Here is a 17633-nt window from a genome sequence, read left to right on the forward strand (position 1 = left end):
ATTAGTTTTATTTTTCTATCTTTTAATGACGATAGAATATTTTCCGATTTAATAACAGCAATGACGCAAATTCTGTCGCATATATGAATTAATAGTGTTTATACATCGCGACGTAATAGACAAAATCATTTAAAAGCTACCCGCAATGCTGGTAGTGGCGACCAATGAGCGTTCAACGGAGCGAAAACGAATATGAATTGCGCAGTAATTTTCACTAGAAACCACGAAATTCCGCGAAGAATAATGCGTAGTCCAATCGCGTTAATCGCATTAACGCCGAATGATGAAGTTTACATACGGACGGCCGTATTTGAATTGCCTGCCGGCACTGAATACTTTTTCGCATAACACGACGACCTTTACAACACGAAACATTTATCGCTTTGTAACGCGAATATAAGTCGGTTATTATATCGTGTTTAAAGGGATACATGAAACGAAACATTTCACGTTTGCACACAATAAACGATATTAGATTCCCATAGCCAGGTAATGTATATTTTTATGAAAATAACGGACCATTCATATAGACGAGACGACGGAACAATAAAATTTAACGATCGACTATCTTTACGAGGCGATATATGCTTGATCGATTGCCATTATACATTCATGAGGATATCATGATTTTTCTATTTGCATTGTCAACTTTGCTGAAATATAATAATGTAAATGTCAATTGCAATTGCGTTTTTTTTTTTTTTCAACAATTTTAATTTTTTGATTTACAGATATCATTGGTGTTTTTATTTATAGAGGGAGAAGAGATCCTTTATTTTTGAAAAAATAAATTATTACGAAAGTTAATTGACAATAAAGAACATGTTGCCTTAATTGCTTAAATAGCTATAATGTGGTACTTGATAACGCGATACTTCAAATCAGAATTTACTTTGCGGTAAGGATATGAAACGTCGTCATAACAGCTTGAAAACTTTTATAGCAGCCAGACGGGATTCCTTGTCGAAAAATATAATTTTTATCGCGAGAATAAAGAATCGCACTCAGAGAAGCTATATAATTGATTGTGATCTTAACCTTTTATATATCTATAGTCTCTTGCTGTCGCGTCTTTAATTAAACACTGTATGCACGTGTTAATCGTCCATATTATTTTATATAACTAAAATTGGCGATAAACTCGTCTCCGGCTTTATCGCTTGCCATTACGAATTAGTGAACGTGTCGCGGGACTTATTAATGGCGCCATTAATTTGTGCAATTAATAATCGCGTTCAAGCCCGCAAATTTCAATGCCGCACGCCGCATCGTCGCTCGCCTCTCGTCTATAGTTAGCTATGTATAAAATATCACAACACCCTATCGATAATCAAATGGTGATTTTGCGGCGGTGAACGCACACGTGCGTAGTAATCGTGCGCCATAAAAAATGAAATGTCTTCTTCCATCGGCACACATTATTATAGAGAGATGGCGGGAAACATAGAGAGAAAGAGAGAAAGAATGCGAGAGGGGAAGGGAAATCGAAGATAATATGAAGATTTACTCTGCGAACTGACCTAGGATATTGCGAGCAAAGAAAGTGCTGAAAATGCTTCAGCAAAAATATGAAAAATTTATATCCTTTTTTTTTTTCCATGCATCACCAAAAAGTTAATTATAAATAAGTTGCATTTTTGTAAAGAATTTATAATTTGAGTGAGAGAGCTTCTTCTTTAAATTGATATAATTTGAATAATAATTATTCCGTTTTACAATGTGCCACAACTTTAAGCGATAACCTTTAGTGGTAAACAACATGAGAATTTTTGTATCATTCTCAGTTTTGTAGGCGTTTATTTTTTCGCTTATTATGTGTCGTAAAAAGATGGCAAAAATTAAGAGAGACGGTGATGCAAAGTAAACCTGCGGAAATCACGCATATAGCGTAATTGAAGCTTCAAAAAACACTAGTGCACTTTTGTATTCTTTTTCTCTCTCTCGGTCGCTGCGGGTTGTCACACAGAGAGATATCAAACTTCGCTAAAGTATTTGGATTCTCGTCACTCGAGCCGCAGAGGCAAAGCGTCACGTTAAAATCAAATTGTCAAGTTGACAACATAATCTATAAACGTTGTCAATAAGTCGTTGTCAATTAGTTTTGTATACCACGTGTAATTTTCTATTTATGTTTATATTTTTTTTAATTAACGCGCATACGTGATGATTTAGTCGTTGCAAAAAAATATTGCAAGTTCGTATTATTATCTCATTTTTATTTACTATCATTAAAATATCAAATAATAAATTGCATATGAATGTATGCAAAGCGGAGGATAAATCTTTATTTTTTTTTATTTATTGACGATTTTTTGGCTTATTTTCTGTTTGCTTTTTTTCAAATTTTGCCTTTGCTTGTTTTAATCACGAACAAATAAATATAAAACTATATCGCCATTAATTAATTAAAGAAAGATTGTATGGAAAGCTGGCAAAAAAAATCTGCATACGAATATTGTAAAATTTAGGGCACCACAACAGTGTGATTATTTTTTAATCATAAAGTTTTTAAATAATTCAAAAATTTATATAATGTATTATATATTTATATATTGTATTATGTATTATATATTTAATTACTATAAAATTTAATATTAATCAGAATATAATCTTCCGTCAAATTATGAGATGTAGAGTATTTTATTAAATGCACAATTAGATTACTACATATACCAATGTAAAAAACCTGCTTAGCCCGATTTAACAAATTTGATATATTTTTGTTTACATTAACGGACAATTAACGATAATTGCATTAAACCTCAATGAATCTCGAATCGCACTCGATCTGCATTAACCTTTTACATGTCGGTTATCAGCGTTCGGTGAACATGTCCTGTCACACGTTGTACTGTGACATGTCTCGTTACAGCGTTGACAAGTAATTATTTTGCGTAATAAATCTGATCATTTAATAAAATATCACGCGCAGAACACTTTTAATTTATTAATTCATTATAATTTAATTCATAAATTAACGTTTTTCTTTTTACTCAAAGTATTGATATAATATTGAAATAAATCTTATTCTTGTTCATTGTTGATATAAAACGCGAGAAAGAGAGAGATAAAAATTAAAAAAAAAATGTTAAAACTCAAATTACGACTCACCTGCGAGAGTTGTACGCTGTCGTGTAAGAGAAGAGTCCAACTTGTCGAAAAAGTTGCGGTGGAAAAACGCGGGGAAAACGACGCACGAATGCAACCGATAACGTGCAGTTACAAACGCAGCGGGAAAAGTTTCGGCGAGAGAGAAAGTGGGGGGATGTTGGGACCGATCGTGCGACCTGTATGACGGACAGATGAAGCACAAAGTGCGCACCGCGAGCCCGAGCTTCTCCTCTTTATACCCTCGAACTTGCACCTGTGCTTGCGCAGACCGGCCCCTTAAAGCTCCGTTCGCTCATTTCCTTCATCGGCCGGTCTCGCAGAGCCAGGCTCCACGTGCACCAATGATGCATCCATCCTCCTGATTGCATAGCATTTGTAAAATGATTGAGGACGCACGTGTTATACATTAACGATGTTTTTAATCCTGCTCCGGGCAACGTGAATTTGTCGGAGTTCCCGCATAAAATCAAATTTGAAAGAGTAACGAAGTTTTTCAATATTTCGTATTCTATGCGGACCTCGAGTCAATAATGCGGTGTGTCGATAAATAATTGTATTGCAGCGATAAAAAACAGAGTGCATTAAAGCGATGTATTTCTTTAATTGACGTTACTGCTTAAAGCATACATATATGAATCGAGTAATTTATAATGATGTCAGAAAATATAAAAGTCTGCAGTGGTAAGAATAGATTTCAATCAAGAAAGTAAGCTGAAAACAATATCTATTATTCAAAATTTTAATTAAAGCGCGATATGTTCAATATGTAATAGAAGAATATCATTGAAATCATAATAGAGAATTAAAAATTTATATTGTCATTTTGAAATTAATATCATGCATACCAGCTTTATGTATGTTATTAAAATATGACTCATATTCCTCAAAAAAATATTTGCGATCGCGAACTGGTAAAAATGCAAATCCAAGGTGACAATTGACGAGACAAAATCTAAGCCAAGTCAAGATCTTGAGCTTTCATAAAATCGCCGATATGGATGCTGATTCGGCATCTTGGGAGCAAGCGAATGTAAAGAAATCGCGACCGTATCAAGTACTTGTACTTGTAAGCTTTTCTCGACGTGTGACTCTCGTCGATTTATCACTTCTTCTCTAAACGCTGATACTAACTCTTCAAGTTCACTTGGGTTAACTTAATGTTTTTCATAATGTCAAATAAAACCATATATATATATATCATCATTTAAACAATACAAAATAGAGTGGAATATTTTGTTGAAATGACAAATATGTACTATTAGCTTATTTTGTAAGAAATAGTTGATAATTTTTTCAAATAATTCTGATTTTTTAAGAGGAAGAAAAATCTTGGGACAGTGTCATGCTTTCAATATGTGGAACGGATGTGCCTTAAGCTGTGGAACGGAGTGTATATATTTCTTGCTTCGTCACGTATTATGAACGATAATCATCTTGAAACGGGTTTAGGAGGTGAGGTGGATAGAAAGTGCCTGCCTAAAGATTTATCTAGCTCTGTGATATCGCCTCTGACAGCAAAATTGCTTGAATCACAACGTTCCTTCATAATGTCACGCTTCGTGTAGCCTCCGCGACTATTGATGGCACTAGTTTCTTACTAAAAAGAAAGCTCTGAAAGCTCACGCTATATTTCGATTCTAATCCTTATTTGCTTCTTATGGCTAACTGTTATTTTTATCTTGATCAAGTATATATTTCTTAAGTAAGTCCGTTCGAGATATTTAAAATTGAACACAACTTTAACATTATTATATTTATACGCAATATCTTTCTTTTTTTTTGTGGCGTAAATGAGAGTGAAAAGTTATACATTTCTTCCATTTTATATTTTTGCAGCGTTATAGGCAACTTTATAATTACAAATAGATATATTTGAAGTTGAACACATATTTAATTGAATATTGTTATAAAGTAATATTTTTGTTAGAATCAATTTTTATGGGAAAATTAAAAAACGAGCAGCGTACAATTTTACCGCAACACGGTAACAACAATTCGCTGTCATCGATCGGCGCTCGCTTTTGGTATGAATTTCACCATCCTGCGATAATAGAATTTACATCGTCAGAAAACTTGGAGAACCCGCCGGTGACACACTATTATTTGCTTATCACAAGTTATCACAAGAGTCTACGACTAAAAGTTTCGATATGATTGTAAAGAGGGCTTGGCCTCTTATCATATGATAGCAAACTGAAGTATCTGAAATACGAGATAATGATAATTTTTAAACGCTTTATTAGACACACACGTAATATACAATACGATATATTCAATATTTTTTTAATGTGTATTAATATTATTGATTATAAATTAATACTATTACTTTTCTAGTATATATATATATATATATATATATATATATATATATATATATATATATATATATATATAATAAAGCGTTTAAACATTATATTCTCTCCTGTATTTTAAATACAGTCATATTTTGTAGCTATATTTGTATTAAATAAGGTCGATGTGATATATAGAAAAACATAAATTTGGTGACATATTTTGCAAATCCTTCATAGTCTTTGCGCATAGTAAAAATGGACACGAACGTAAAAAACCACCCATGGTGTCTAAATGATAGTAATAAAAACACACGAATGTAACCTACTCCACCTTGTAATTAAGCTTTATATATTTTACATTTTTGCTTATAAATCATGCTGATTTTATTTAGGCTGTAATTTTTTTTTCGCGCATTTAATCAGCTTTGATTTATTGATACAATGACATACATCTTTGGATCGATGTTCCTTACATTTAATTATTACAAGTGAAAAACGTATTATAAATGTATCTGAAACGCTTTCAAGAAGAGTCATATAATTTTATCGATTATGTCAATATTGAAAATAATGTGCTAAAGAATTCACGAAACCACAGTCTTCTTTATTATAAAATAGTTATATGATTTAATGTAACAAAAATTTTGTACGTAACGAACTATATTTAGCAAGGCATCTATTTTCAACTATGAAACTATTAATTTTCTGGTCGAAACAGCACGTAAATTTTAAGGTCGTCGCAATATTGTCAAACTTTTCACTCTAATTGACATTCACGCCATATTCCACCGGATCGTACAGTATACATTTGCAGATAATACAAGTGCTGCCGAAAGCTTTCGACATCGTTCTTCACTCTGCATATCTGATCTCGCATTTATATTAGCGTATAATCGGAATAAGAAAAGAGATCAGCATTAATATCGCAAGCATAGGTAAAGAAATGCGGAGGATCGCGATGAAAGACATAATGTAAGATTTTGCCAAAAGGCGAAGTGTACATCGTATCGCGATCAGAAAAATACGACGATACGTGTAACATTGCGTTTAATTAACTGTCAGATACACTGTCAGATTACATCGAGTGTAAATGGCGATGCTAATCAGGATTCAGAACTGACAGATATCTGATTGAATATATCTGACTGATTTGTCAATCGATAGAGTTAATTCAATGTCAACCCATCATGCACTTGCATCTTTGTTTTTAATTAGTTTGGTGACGCGTATACTAATTATTAAAAAAAAATTATTAGAAAAAAGTTTTCTTAGTTCTTTTGATAATAGACTTTTTAAAAGATGCAATAACTTTGTCTTTATATTTTTAATACGTTATGCAAAAAAGAGAAAAGAAAATTTAACGTGTAGAAAGAAAACGATACTAAAGCGCAATTATATAATTAATATATAAAGAATTATTTTGCATTTCTTGTGATTCGTTTATTTTTTTAGTTTGTTTGACATTTAATAGAAAGAAAATTGCGAAATACGTTTATGTATTTGTTTAAACATAGTTATTGGAGACGTTAACCTCAAATTTCAACAATAAAAAGTGGATTTTAAATATATGTTGTTGGAAAAGTTCAAATTTCACAGTTAAAACGTCCAATAAAAGCCCTGTCTCCTATTTTCTAACACGCTTTATCGTATTACCATTAATATAAATTCCTATTAAATTAAAAAAAAAAGAATGCATTGGAAATAGCATACTACATATTTCTGCGTCGATTAATAAAAATATTTTATTCATTTTTTTTTTTTTTTTTGTATGATACATTCGTGCGTTTTATATGATGCAAATTTGTTTTGTAAAAATATTAAAATATTATTTTCTATGACCTAAATAACGGTGTGAGAGGGGCATGAATGATATATATTTTTGACATTTGTGTATGCAAAAAATTATTCTTCAAAAAGAGAAAAGTATATATTTTAAAGTTTTGTACGTGAAACATTCTGCAAAAATATCTATTTGAAACTATCTGAAGAAAAATGTAATTTTAAAAAGAAACATCTCCCGTTTAATATCCTGCGTTGGAAAAGCGCGTAAACACAAGATTTTGCGGAAGCGCGAGATTTGTTGCCGCGCCGCGCCGCGACTCAAACGGATCGAAGCAAATTTTTGCAAATCGTTAACACATCGTGCAAAATGAGGCTCGAGGTCTTTTGACGGCACATTTGCGAGGGACGAGCTCTCGTAATGCGCACGACGTCATGAAGCCGATTACATTTATCGCATCACGATGTATGAAGGAGGTTTTAAATCCGCACGATTGCGAAAATGGAATATTTAACAGCGACGCACGCCCACGTGGTGATGCCTCCACGGAATCGACACACTGTACATTTTACGCGGCCCGTTTGTTCCCCTTTTTATTGCAAGCGCATATCGGATGCTACAGTGAAATGGTCCGTGCTCGTGTATACGACGTGCGCCGCTCGATGTGCGCGATCTACGTGTTGCGTTTCAAAATCTTCAGTAAATTATTCCATGATTCACGATGATACTCGCTTCGTCGAGAATACGCGTTCTGCCACGATTCCGTATTTAACGTTGATATTCTCATGCCGGCGCAAGCATTTGTTGTTAGACGATAGAAAGGAATAAATAATTATTTGACAGTTGTGTCAAATCTGTCATTGCTCTTTAGAAACATGCGCGATGATAACAAATGATGGATAATGGCAAACAAACATACTTGTACTTCTGTACGAATATTTTGTCATAACAATTCTTCGATCGTTATAAGTTACCTATAACCTATATGATAGCAGAATGTTAACAAGGTTAGGTATCAATAATGAACTGTCCAATTAATCTCATGAATATTCCGATCGGGTTGGTCGAGAGTATAATAATAATAATAATACAAAATTACTTCCGCGCTTCGAACTTTCCGAATTAAAACCGCTGTTCTCATCAACAACCAACGAAGAACTGGGTAAATTAATTAAAACATAATATACATAAATGTATATTTTTATTTGCAGGACATGGGTGGTCTTATTATCGCTGAATATTTTTCCTATCTCCGGAATGGAGAAATCGGACTGATTATTGCGAAATCTGACATCGTGGAGTATCCGAGAGACGGACGTAATTCAGGTAAGTGGAACACTTCCTGCAAGCCTAACAATTCGGAATATTGCTTTTCACTTCTAGGAAATTCTTTCCGAGACTTTCATCGAGTCATTTAATATGCGTGGAATTTTGCTCACAGATATTATAGGCAGATTATAAGCGGAAAGAATTCGCCAATTGCACAAATCGCCATTTATTCGATATTCTTTCCTCGAGAATTTAATTAATAATACGAATATTTTGTATCAATTTAATTTTGCTTTTATTTATTCATTAATTTATATTATAAATATTTTGCGTGGAATTTTGATAAATAAAATTATGTCGTATTTCAAACACGGGATACAATAATCGGTAATATATTTTTCGTAAAATTTCGAAAAAGATCGCTTAGCATCTCGCTTAGGATCTCGCAGGGACAAAAGTGCGTTACAGCGTCAACCCCACGAATTTCGCGCCGTCAAGTCGACGCCGTAAAATTATATTAAACGTGAACGAACACGAAGTGACGAAAGCGGTTCAACGAAACATTCAAATATTATGGCGTTTTAGAAATGATTCTTTATGCGCGTTAAATTAAATTGCCCGTTTATTGCCTTTCATACGAAGGGCCGCAAAAGTAATTGACAGCGAAAGCAACTTGTGCCACTCTTCCTCCTTCTGATGACTTAGGTTTTACGACTGGCCGCGCGGAAAAGTTCCACTTCTCTTCATGATGAAACTACACAGCGGATGATACCGTGCTGTTGACATAATTCTTCGGTGACGTGATATCGAAATTTTCGATATACTTGTGACGTACTTGAAAATTTGATATTCCAGTATGGCTAAAAAAAATTATCAACATTTTTATTCTCAATTGATTATTATTATCTTAAGCGTCTGACGTAAAATTATGAAATAAATCGCCTTAACTTTATAATATATGCTCTATACGAGAAAAGGAGAAACTGCGAAAATATAATCTCATAGATCCTAGGACTAATATTCCGTGTAAAATATATCATATCAGCATTATTTTAATTTTCCGATAAATAGATATTTTTTATTCAAAAAGTTAGTTGTACAATTCACTGAAAAAATATCTGCATTTTCTTTTAAAACAATCTGTGCTTCTTCATATAGTAAACGTGCCAGACATTAACAATCGAAAAGACGCGTTTTGATTTGAATTTTTTGTCTACCGATGCAAATATAATTAGGTAGGCTATTAACGGAGACACTTGTTATAGTATTGCACTTTTGACCCGAGCCACGAACACCAGGTGCGCCGTTATCCGTCTTTATGTATTCTGCGGTCTGACTGCGAATGTACGTAACTACTTACGGACAATCCGCGTCCGCGATACGGTACGCCTATACTACTTGCTTATCCGTGCCAAAAGTTAATCCAGAAACTTGTTGCGCTTTTCTCTCGCCTCACGATACACAGTATATAATCTTCATCTATTAATTTGTATAATTTAAAAAAAGAATATATGATTAATTTAACCCTTTTTAAAAACGCGCTCTTATTTTGCTGAAGATATATTAGTTAATTTCGTAGCTACTCGTAGCTACTCTACGAAAAATTGTATTATGTTTCTTATGTATTTGGTGTCTCCAAAATATATACTATTGCTTCCCTCAACGATATCTAATTACACGGCCAGATGGCCACTATCGGCAATATTTAGACAAGATGCAGGTACTAGTAACATAAAAGAAATAACACATGTCGCAATTTGTTACATATTGCACTTAAGATATAAGATTATCACAATGTATCCATCTTTTTCGTTGATATTTTATCTATATTTATATTCTTCAAGTATCATGCATATAAAATATTGATATAATAATAAATTTCGTATCTTTAAATATATAATTGCGTCAAAATTTCGATACAAAATAGAAACAGACATTCTCATTATTTATATGCAATTGGAATTTGTACGTCATTGGAAACATTCATTGCTTCTTCTATATAAAACAGATTGCAGTTAATTAAAGGATTTATATTTCTTTCACAAAGTTCAAAAGGGCATTATAAATCTAATTATTATCTTATTTGTATATTTGTATACACACATGTATATATATATATATATATATATATATATATATATATTTTTTTTATTTAAGAGATAACGACCGCGACGATTTATGAGCATAAAAACTTTTCTTTAAACATTTTTCTTGCTTATAAAATTTCAAGGTGTATTCATTTTTATACTTAACTTTACATGCATTATTTATCTTTGATTAACGGATATGAACAAGACATATCTCTTTCTCATAAACAGCTGCGTAAATATAAAGCTTAGCGTAAATTTTTCATGTACTCTTATTCATTCATATACCAATAAAAGAAATTCTCAAGGAATAAAAAAAATGTTTTATCCGTTTACCGAGACACAAATAGTTTTTGAACTATATGCGACAGAAAATGAAGAAACTATGACAAATTTAAGTCTCAGAAATGAAAGTTAATAACAAGATGTTTTATTATATTTTATTATACAATTTTTACATTATTTTAAGAATATTAAATATTAAGCATATAATTTATTTTCTCAGAGTTTTTGAACGCTTGAGCTCGCCAAGATATTTAAGGTAGAAATTTATCAAAGGATTCATGTGAAAGGAGTAACGATAATTCTGAAACTAAGTGAACTTGTTGTCTGAAAATTCATTAAATATATACTAAATATGTAATATAGTATATGAAACTGTCTCTATATTTATCAAAATTAAACTCTGAACTTTGACAAAAAGATATATTTTAATTTTATCACATATATTTTACTATATATTTTAATTTTTATTTTGTAAGAGTTAAAATTAAATTATTAAATATTAAACTAAATTATTTAATAAATAAATTATAAAATATTAAACGAACTTTCTCAAAGTTCTGACACTTGATTGCGAAGATATTCGATACAGAAATTGATCAAAGGATCCACATGTGTGAGTGTTAGGAATAATTCTGATAATTCTGAAATTAGTTCAACTACAATACATAATTGGAAATTCATTAAATACATATTAAATGTAAATGTATAACAGCAAATCTGAGATTGCGAACACTGAACGACTGGAAATTAAATTATGAACTATAAAAAGATACGATATATACAGTTAAAATTTTGATTATAGCAAAATTTGACAAACATTTTTCTCCAAATTTTAATGCACGTCATTATAAAATAACTATACGATCTATCGAACGGATTTTTAATATTCGATTATACGCGCTTCCTGATATCTATCGGAGGTTTAACTTCAAAATCCTACTGTTATGGTAAATTTTCAATTAAAGCCCACCCACGACAATTGTTTTTGTTCGCTCGCACGAAGTTCACCGTCACCGACGCAGGTGCGCATCCTGAGGGCGCGTTGATCAACCACCCCACCATGCAGCGCTAAGCTTGCCGCCGAGTACCGCCAGCCTCACACGTCTATAAAAGCGGTGGTCGCATCGTTCCCCGGCTTTGAGTTCACTCGCCGACCCCTTCGATCGAGATCGACTGTTCTTTCGTGAGCAGGAGAAAAGCCCTCTCTCCCCCCGATCTGGTGAACGCGCGCAGGACGCGTCCGTACGTGTCCCGCTCATTTCTGCGAGGGTGAACGCAAGTGACATACCTATACTTTTATTTTCCGAGTGCAAGAAAAAGAGGAAAAATAGAATTCGAAAAAAAGAGGGAGAGAGAAAATCGTCAACGGAACAGAATCCGCAGTCAGTACGATAGCTTAAGACATACTTGATATTTTCTCTCTTTCGTTATTTTTTCTTTTTTTTATTTGGTACTTTTGTAATAAATGAGAATAGAAAAAGCCCACGAATATTATTTAAAAAATTTACGAATTAAAAAAATTTGTGATAATAAATTTTTTCTGAGAACGGTAATATTTTATAAAAGCACGCATTTATTTTGAAAAAAATTTTTTTTTTTTTTAAATAAATTAATAATGCTATATTTAACCGCTTTAAATTTATAATATTTAGGAAAGAAATTTATACTGTCGAAATATTTATTTGTCCTAACTTATATAACATAATTTATATTAACATTATCACATTAAAAAAATATATATTATGCTCGAAACAATATTATGAGATCAGAAAAATTAGAACAAATTTTGTTTTATAATTTTTTTCTTATTCTCTCTTGTAAAAAGGAAATTTTGCTAAACCGACTTACAGGCGTCAAACAATCGCAGGCCACGTTTCTCGAACGTATCTGTTTCATTATTTACATAGTAAAGCATCAACTGAGATTATCACATGGCGTTGACTTTGAGAAAGCTCCGAAGAACAATCTTCGTGTTGGCCTGCATTTTCTGCTTCGCCGATTACGCGACCGGTAGGTACAATGCAGTTTTCACCTCACATTTTAATTATGCTTTTTTCTCTTTATGTTCTTCTTGGTCAGTAGAAATTTTAATCATATATTAGAATTTTTATGATAAACATAGTATTTTTATTTTATTATCATCGTGAAACACGATATCAAATATTAAAAAATATTGCAATATATTAAAGAATATTAATTATGACAAGCAACTGTATTTCTTTTTCTCAAATATGCAAACTTCTATTTTTGTAACATATGAATATTAAATTCCGGTATTCTTGAATTAATGAATGGTCAATAAATTGACTTTCTCTCGGAAATAACTTTTGGAATATTTAAGTAATTAACAAGATATATATATATATATATATATATATATATATATATATATGTACGTTATTATTAAATGGATTTATTGATGTGTTTGCATATTTTTCACGTTTATTGTTACATGAGCTTAATATAAGTAGTCAAAACGCAGTGAAATTAAAATCTGTAATAATTCTTCTCAAAATTACAGTTTAATTGAAAGTAATAAATAAATTGTATTTGTATATTCCGATCTCGATATAAATCTAATTAGTATTTTATTTAAAAATATATCTCGATTAACAAAGTTTTGAAATTAAATCGAGGCAAATATCAGTTTAGACAAATAATTTTTTTACGTGATATATATATTTATAAAACTGCGATTAAAATAAAAATATATATTACAGTGTGGTTGCATTTTATTATTATTTAATCATGGTTACATGGTTGCATTTATGAAGTCTAACGTAGAGAAACTTGAATGTTACTGGATAATATGTCAATATTAGCGAGAACATGTTTAAGTAGGAAGATGTTTATTGCAATTTGTCTGTGCATCGGGTGGAAACTAATTATTCAAGACAGTGCAATATCTGTGAACTATTTCCGAATGTATGATTATTAATTTGGAATGAAAAGAGTATAAAGTTTATTATGATGTTTGGAACGCTAAGTGAATTATCATCAGGGAAGTTATAATATGTTTGTTATCATAAATTAATTGGGAACTAGTGAAAATTTAATTGATATATGTATATGTGATATTCGCGTACAATAACCAGACATATTTTTTCATATTTATTTTCTTTTTGCAATTTAAACTATAAATTATGAAATAAATTTTTTCCTTTAGACAGAATTTATATCATCAATATAGTATTGTATTAACATAGTTGTGTTGAATTATTAAAAGTTTAATGGAGATTTCTGGAAATGAATGCATAAATTTACGATGATATTTACATTACGATAAAATTCTTATGAATCTCTCAGAATTTCAAATTGGATATAAAAAATTACATATTCTACTTTTATTATAAAAAAATTAAATAATTATTACTTTTTATAAAACATTAAAAAAAATATTAAATATTATTTCAAACATTTATGAGACAAAGTAATTTATTTAAAAGTTTACTTATTTTATATTGCAAATGTCTCGAGCCTTACTAAAAATATACAAGATATTTGTTCTTTAATTATTCATCGTCTTTCTTACGACACGATAAAAACTTATGAAATAATAGAGAAGGAAAAGTTTTTATTATATTTTCTGTAGGAAATGCGCGATGGTGCATATTTATTAATTTTGGGTCAAAATACTCTTGGAGAGAAAGAAAGCAGAAATTTATAATTACAGATTCCGAATATATATATGTGCTGAAGATGTAACGATTGAAATTCAATTTAAATTATTCCAAGTAAGAATCTGAATTCTACTTCTATCTATTATATTATCGTAGCCCTTTGCCAGCCATCTCCTTAATGATCATCACGATCCTTTGTACGAATAAGATGGGTGTAGAATATCAAGTCAGTAAAGACAAATGTAATATTTTAATGGCATCGATTTCAGTAAAAATCAGAATAACCTTTGAAAATGAAAATTGCGTAGGCACCCAGAGTCTCCTGGACATATTATATACATATGTATCGTGTGTACAAAGACGACAAACTGGATATGCGCGTTCCGATAGATAAAAGCGAATTTCTTTTATCTATCCCGCATTTTGCATGTGAACAAACAAGATCCATCGGGGAAACAGAGCCGCGAAAGCATGTACTGGATGCCGTTTTTGCTTTACCCGCGAAACGTAAATAAATATTTCTGCTTTCGATTCCATTTGCACCTTTCGATACGAGCAGTCCTTTAATCCGATTGTTGCAGTTTCTATTACTTCTTATTTATTCGAAAAGAGGCTTATTGTATTTCTATTGGATTATTACTCCCGATATATTTTTCAAACGGAATTGTCATCGACGCAGAGACTATATTGAAATATTCCCCGATTGACGACATAATTGTTATATTACATACTTATTTTAATTATATGAATTATTTTTATTTTATATCGTTAGCATCTATAATTCTTGGTGTTAAGAATTTTTTCATAAAATTTAAAATTTTCTTTACGTATTATTTGTTGGAATAAGTAAATTCTTACGATGATGAGAGTAAAATAAAATTTGTTTTCCCTTTCTCTAAAGCGCGACGAAATCATAATAAAGAAATAATGGAAAGCCAATTTTACGGAATATTATTTGCCCTAGCATTCATTGCGTATAAAGAATGTCGAAGCGAGCTTCCCCATATCGTTTATAAGCGGTTCACAAGATCGTTCTTAACGCGGAACATTGTCTGGGGAACATAATAACGTTTTCAAATAAATTTTTATTACATTCCTTTGCAATGCACTGAAACACGGTTTCTGTTTTATCCACAGTTCTGTGGTAACCATAATAACATTTCTACAACTTTGGTTGAATTTCTCATGCACCGTCTTATTATAATGGGTTGTTACTTGAAATTAAATTTCCAATGTTATTCCAAACTTATTTTATCTAAAAACTTCATATCTTACACACGCACCACATACATCCATACAAATAAATATTTATTAAATATTTCTTTCTATTTACCTTTACTCAATCGCCGATTACGTGATAGATGACGAAGACCTGAAAATGTTAATAAGAAGAAGAAGTTTTGAAATTGTATATTATTCAACATTGTAATATATAAATATTACATTTTAGGATCTTGTCTAAGCTATGGACATTCTTGTTGGGGAGGTACGTAGTTTTACATTAATACTAATAATATTAATAATAATAATAATATATTTTTATCATGGGAATATTATAATATAATGTCTATACATTTACGATAAATCTACTTTTGATTAATTTGTACGATGTAAAAAAATTTTAGCGCACGGGAAGCGCAGCGATGCACCCACCATGCCCATTCTGACAGCCAAGAGTTTGTTGAGTGGATCGCCGCAAAACATCGTCGCGCCTTCTTCCCAGGCGCAATTGATTTTATCCCGCTTAATTGCCCGACAACAACCCGTATTTCCGTTGACGGATAAAAATTCCGTTAGATGGAATGACTCCCCTAATTATAAAACTTTTATCCAGTCAAAGTGGGACACGGCACTACTAAATGATGATGACACTATATTAAACAGGTGAACTTTTTGTGGCGAACAATATAGGGAGTATCAAACAAACACGAGACTTTGACAAAAATTTTTTTTATAAAAAACAAACATATTTTTTTATAATTATTTTAATTAAAAATACTATCAATGTTTTATTTACACAAAGCCCTTTGACGTTTAATTTATCTGAAAAATTTTAATGCTCGTTTTTTTATGTTTCTTATATATTATTTTTAATACATGTATATATAATATACGTGAACATTGAAATACCCTTTATATAAAATATAAAAAATAATAATACATAAATTATTTAATTATATAATTTAAAAATTAGATTCTACTTTTAACTAAAAACATCGTATAAATACAAGAAACACAAATTGCGATTGAATGAATGTTGATCTATATTTTTTTAAAAATTCTTAAGGAATAATGACAAAGTTATATAGAATTATAGGAAATAATCCATTTTATAGTTTTTTTTTTTAGCGAAGAGAAAGGAGTTTTAAAGGGTAGATTTGGTTTATAAACTTTAAAGAAACTCGTTTAAAAGTTTTAGGCTTTGTCTTATGATTTTCATGATTAAAATTTCCATTGTAATTAAAAAGAAACATTGCATTAAGCAGTGGATATAATAATTTAATAGTTCTAATTTAATATTATCTAATATTATCAATAGCTTTAGTTTTATGTAATTTTATTATTTATTTGTAATTATTTCAAGTATAAAATTTCTATTTAAAAAATAACATTCTTTTTTTCTATTAAGTTGGATATTTATACTTTGAAAAATAATTTATATTTTTTGTAAATAATATCACATACATTACAAGAGCTATTTTCGTAATTCTATTAATATATTAATAGATAGAAAAAGTTTTATTAATATATAAGAGACTAATATAACAATCGCAATATAAATTTACAGAATTTCAATTAACAACGAAAATGAAAACAATAAGCGCAAGATAAGCAACGCACAAGGTATAATGCGTAACATGAACGAAAAACTTGAAAATATTCCAGAAATCTTGCTACTTTCAACTGATGAATACGATAAGCCAATTAATAATCCTCGAAAGTTAGACATACTCAAATTTCTGGTATGTCTTGTGTTTTTATTAACTGTTATTGACTTTTTTAATTAACGTTTTTCTAAGCATCTACCTGTTAACTATTAACGATTTATTTGTTTTCAGAATGAGGAGGATGGAAATACGAAATAAACGAAATGTGAAAGACTGCAAGATACGTAAAAAAGAATTTTCAGAAAAATCATCTTACAATCAAAGTAATAATATAATAATTCTCTGTAAAAACGTATCTA

General features: G+C 30.7%; 2 protein-coding genes across 5 annotated transcripts in view; one reads left to right on the forward strand and one right to left on the reverse strand.

The window, feature by feature from the left end:
* Nucleotides 1-3314, reverse strand: part of LOC126851297 (calexcitin-2) — a 30408-nt gene extending 27094 nt beyond the window's left edge. Inside the window, exon 1 of the mRNA XM_050595078.1 lies at nucleotides 3112-3314. The gene's annotated coding sequence lies outside the window, so the exon portion shown is untranslated. The remainder of the gene's footprint in view (nucleotides 1-3111) is intronic.
* LOC126851291 (uncharacterized) overlaps nucleotides 1-17633 on the forward strand; it is a 77633-nt gene that overhangs the window by 32648 nt on the left and 27352 nt on the right. For 3 of the 4 annotated variants that reach the window (XM_050595064.1, XM_050595062.1, XM_050595063.1), the window contains one exon: nucleotides 8397-8511. In XM_050595064.1, coding sequence (XP_050451021.1) covers nucleotides 8397-8511 — 115 coding nt within the window. Of the gene's footprint in view, nucleotides 1-8396; nucleotides 8512-15896; nucleotides 15933-16071; nucleotides 16331-17234; nucleotides 17410-17505; nucleotides 17598-17633 lie in introns of all 4 variants that reach the window. The other variant, XR_007687654.1, reaches the window with a different exon arrangement.

The sequence above is a fragment of the Cataglyphis hispanica genome, chromosome 8 (genome assembly GCF_021464435.1).
Source record: "Cataglyphis hispanica isolate Lineage 1 chromosome 8, ULB_Chis1_1.0, whole genome shotgun sequence".
Classification (NCBI taxonomy): Eukaryota; Metazoa; Arthropoda; class Insecta; order Hymenoptera; family Formicidae; genus Cataglyphis; species Cataglyphis hispanica.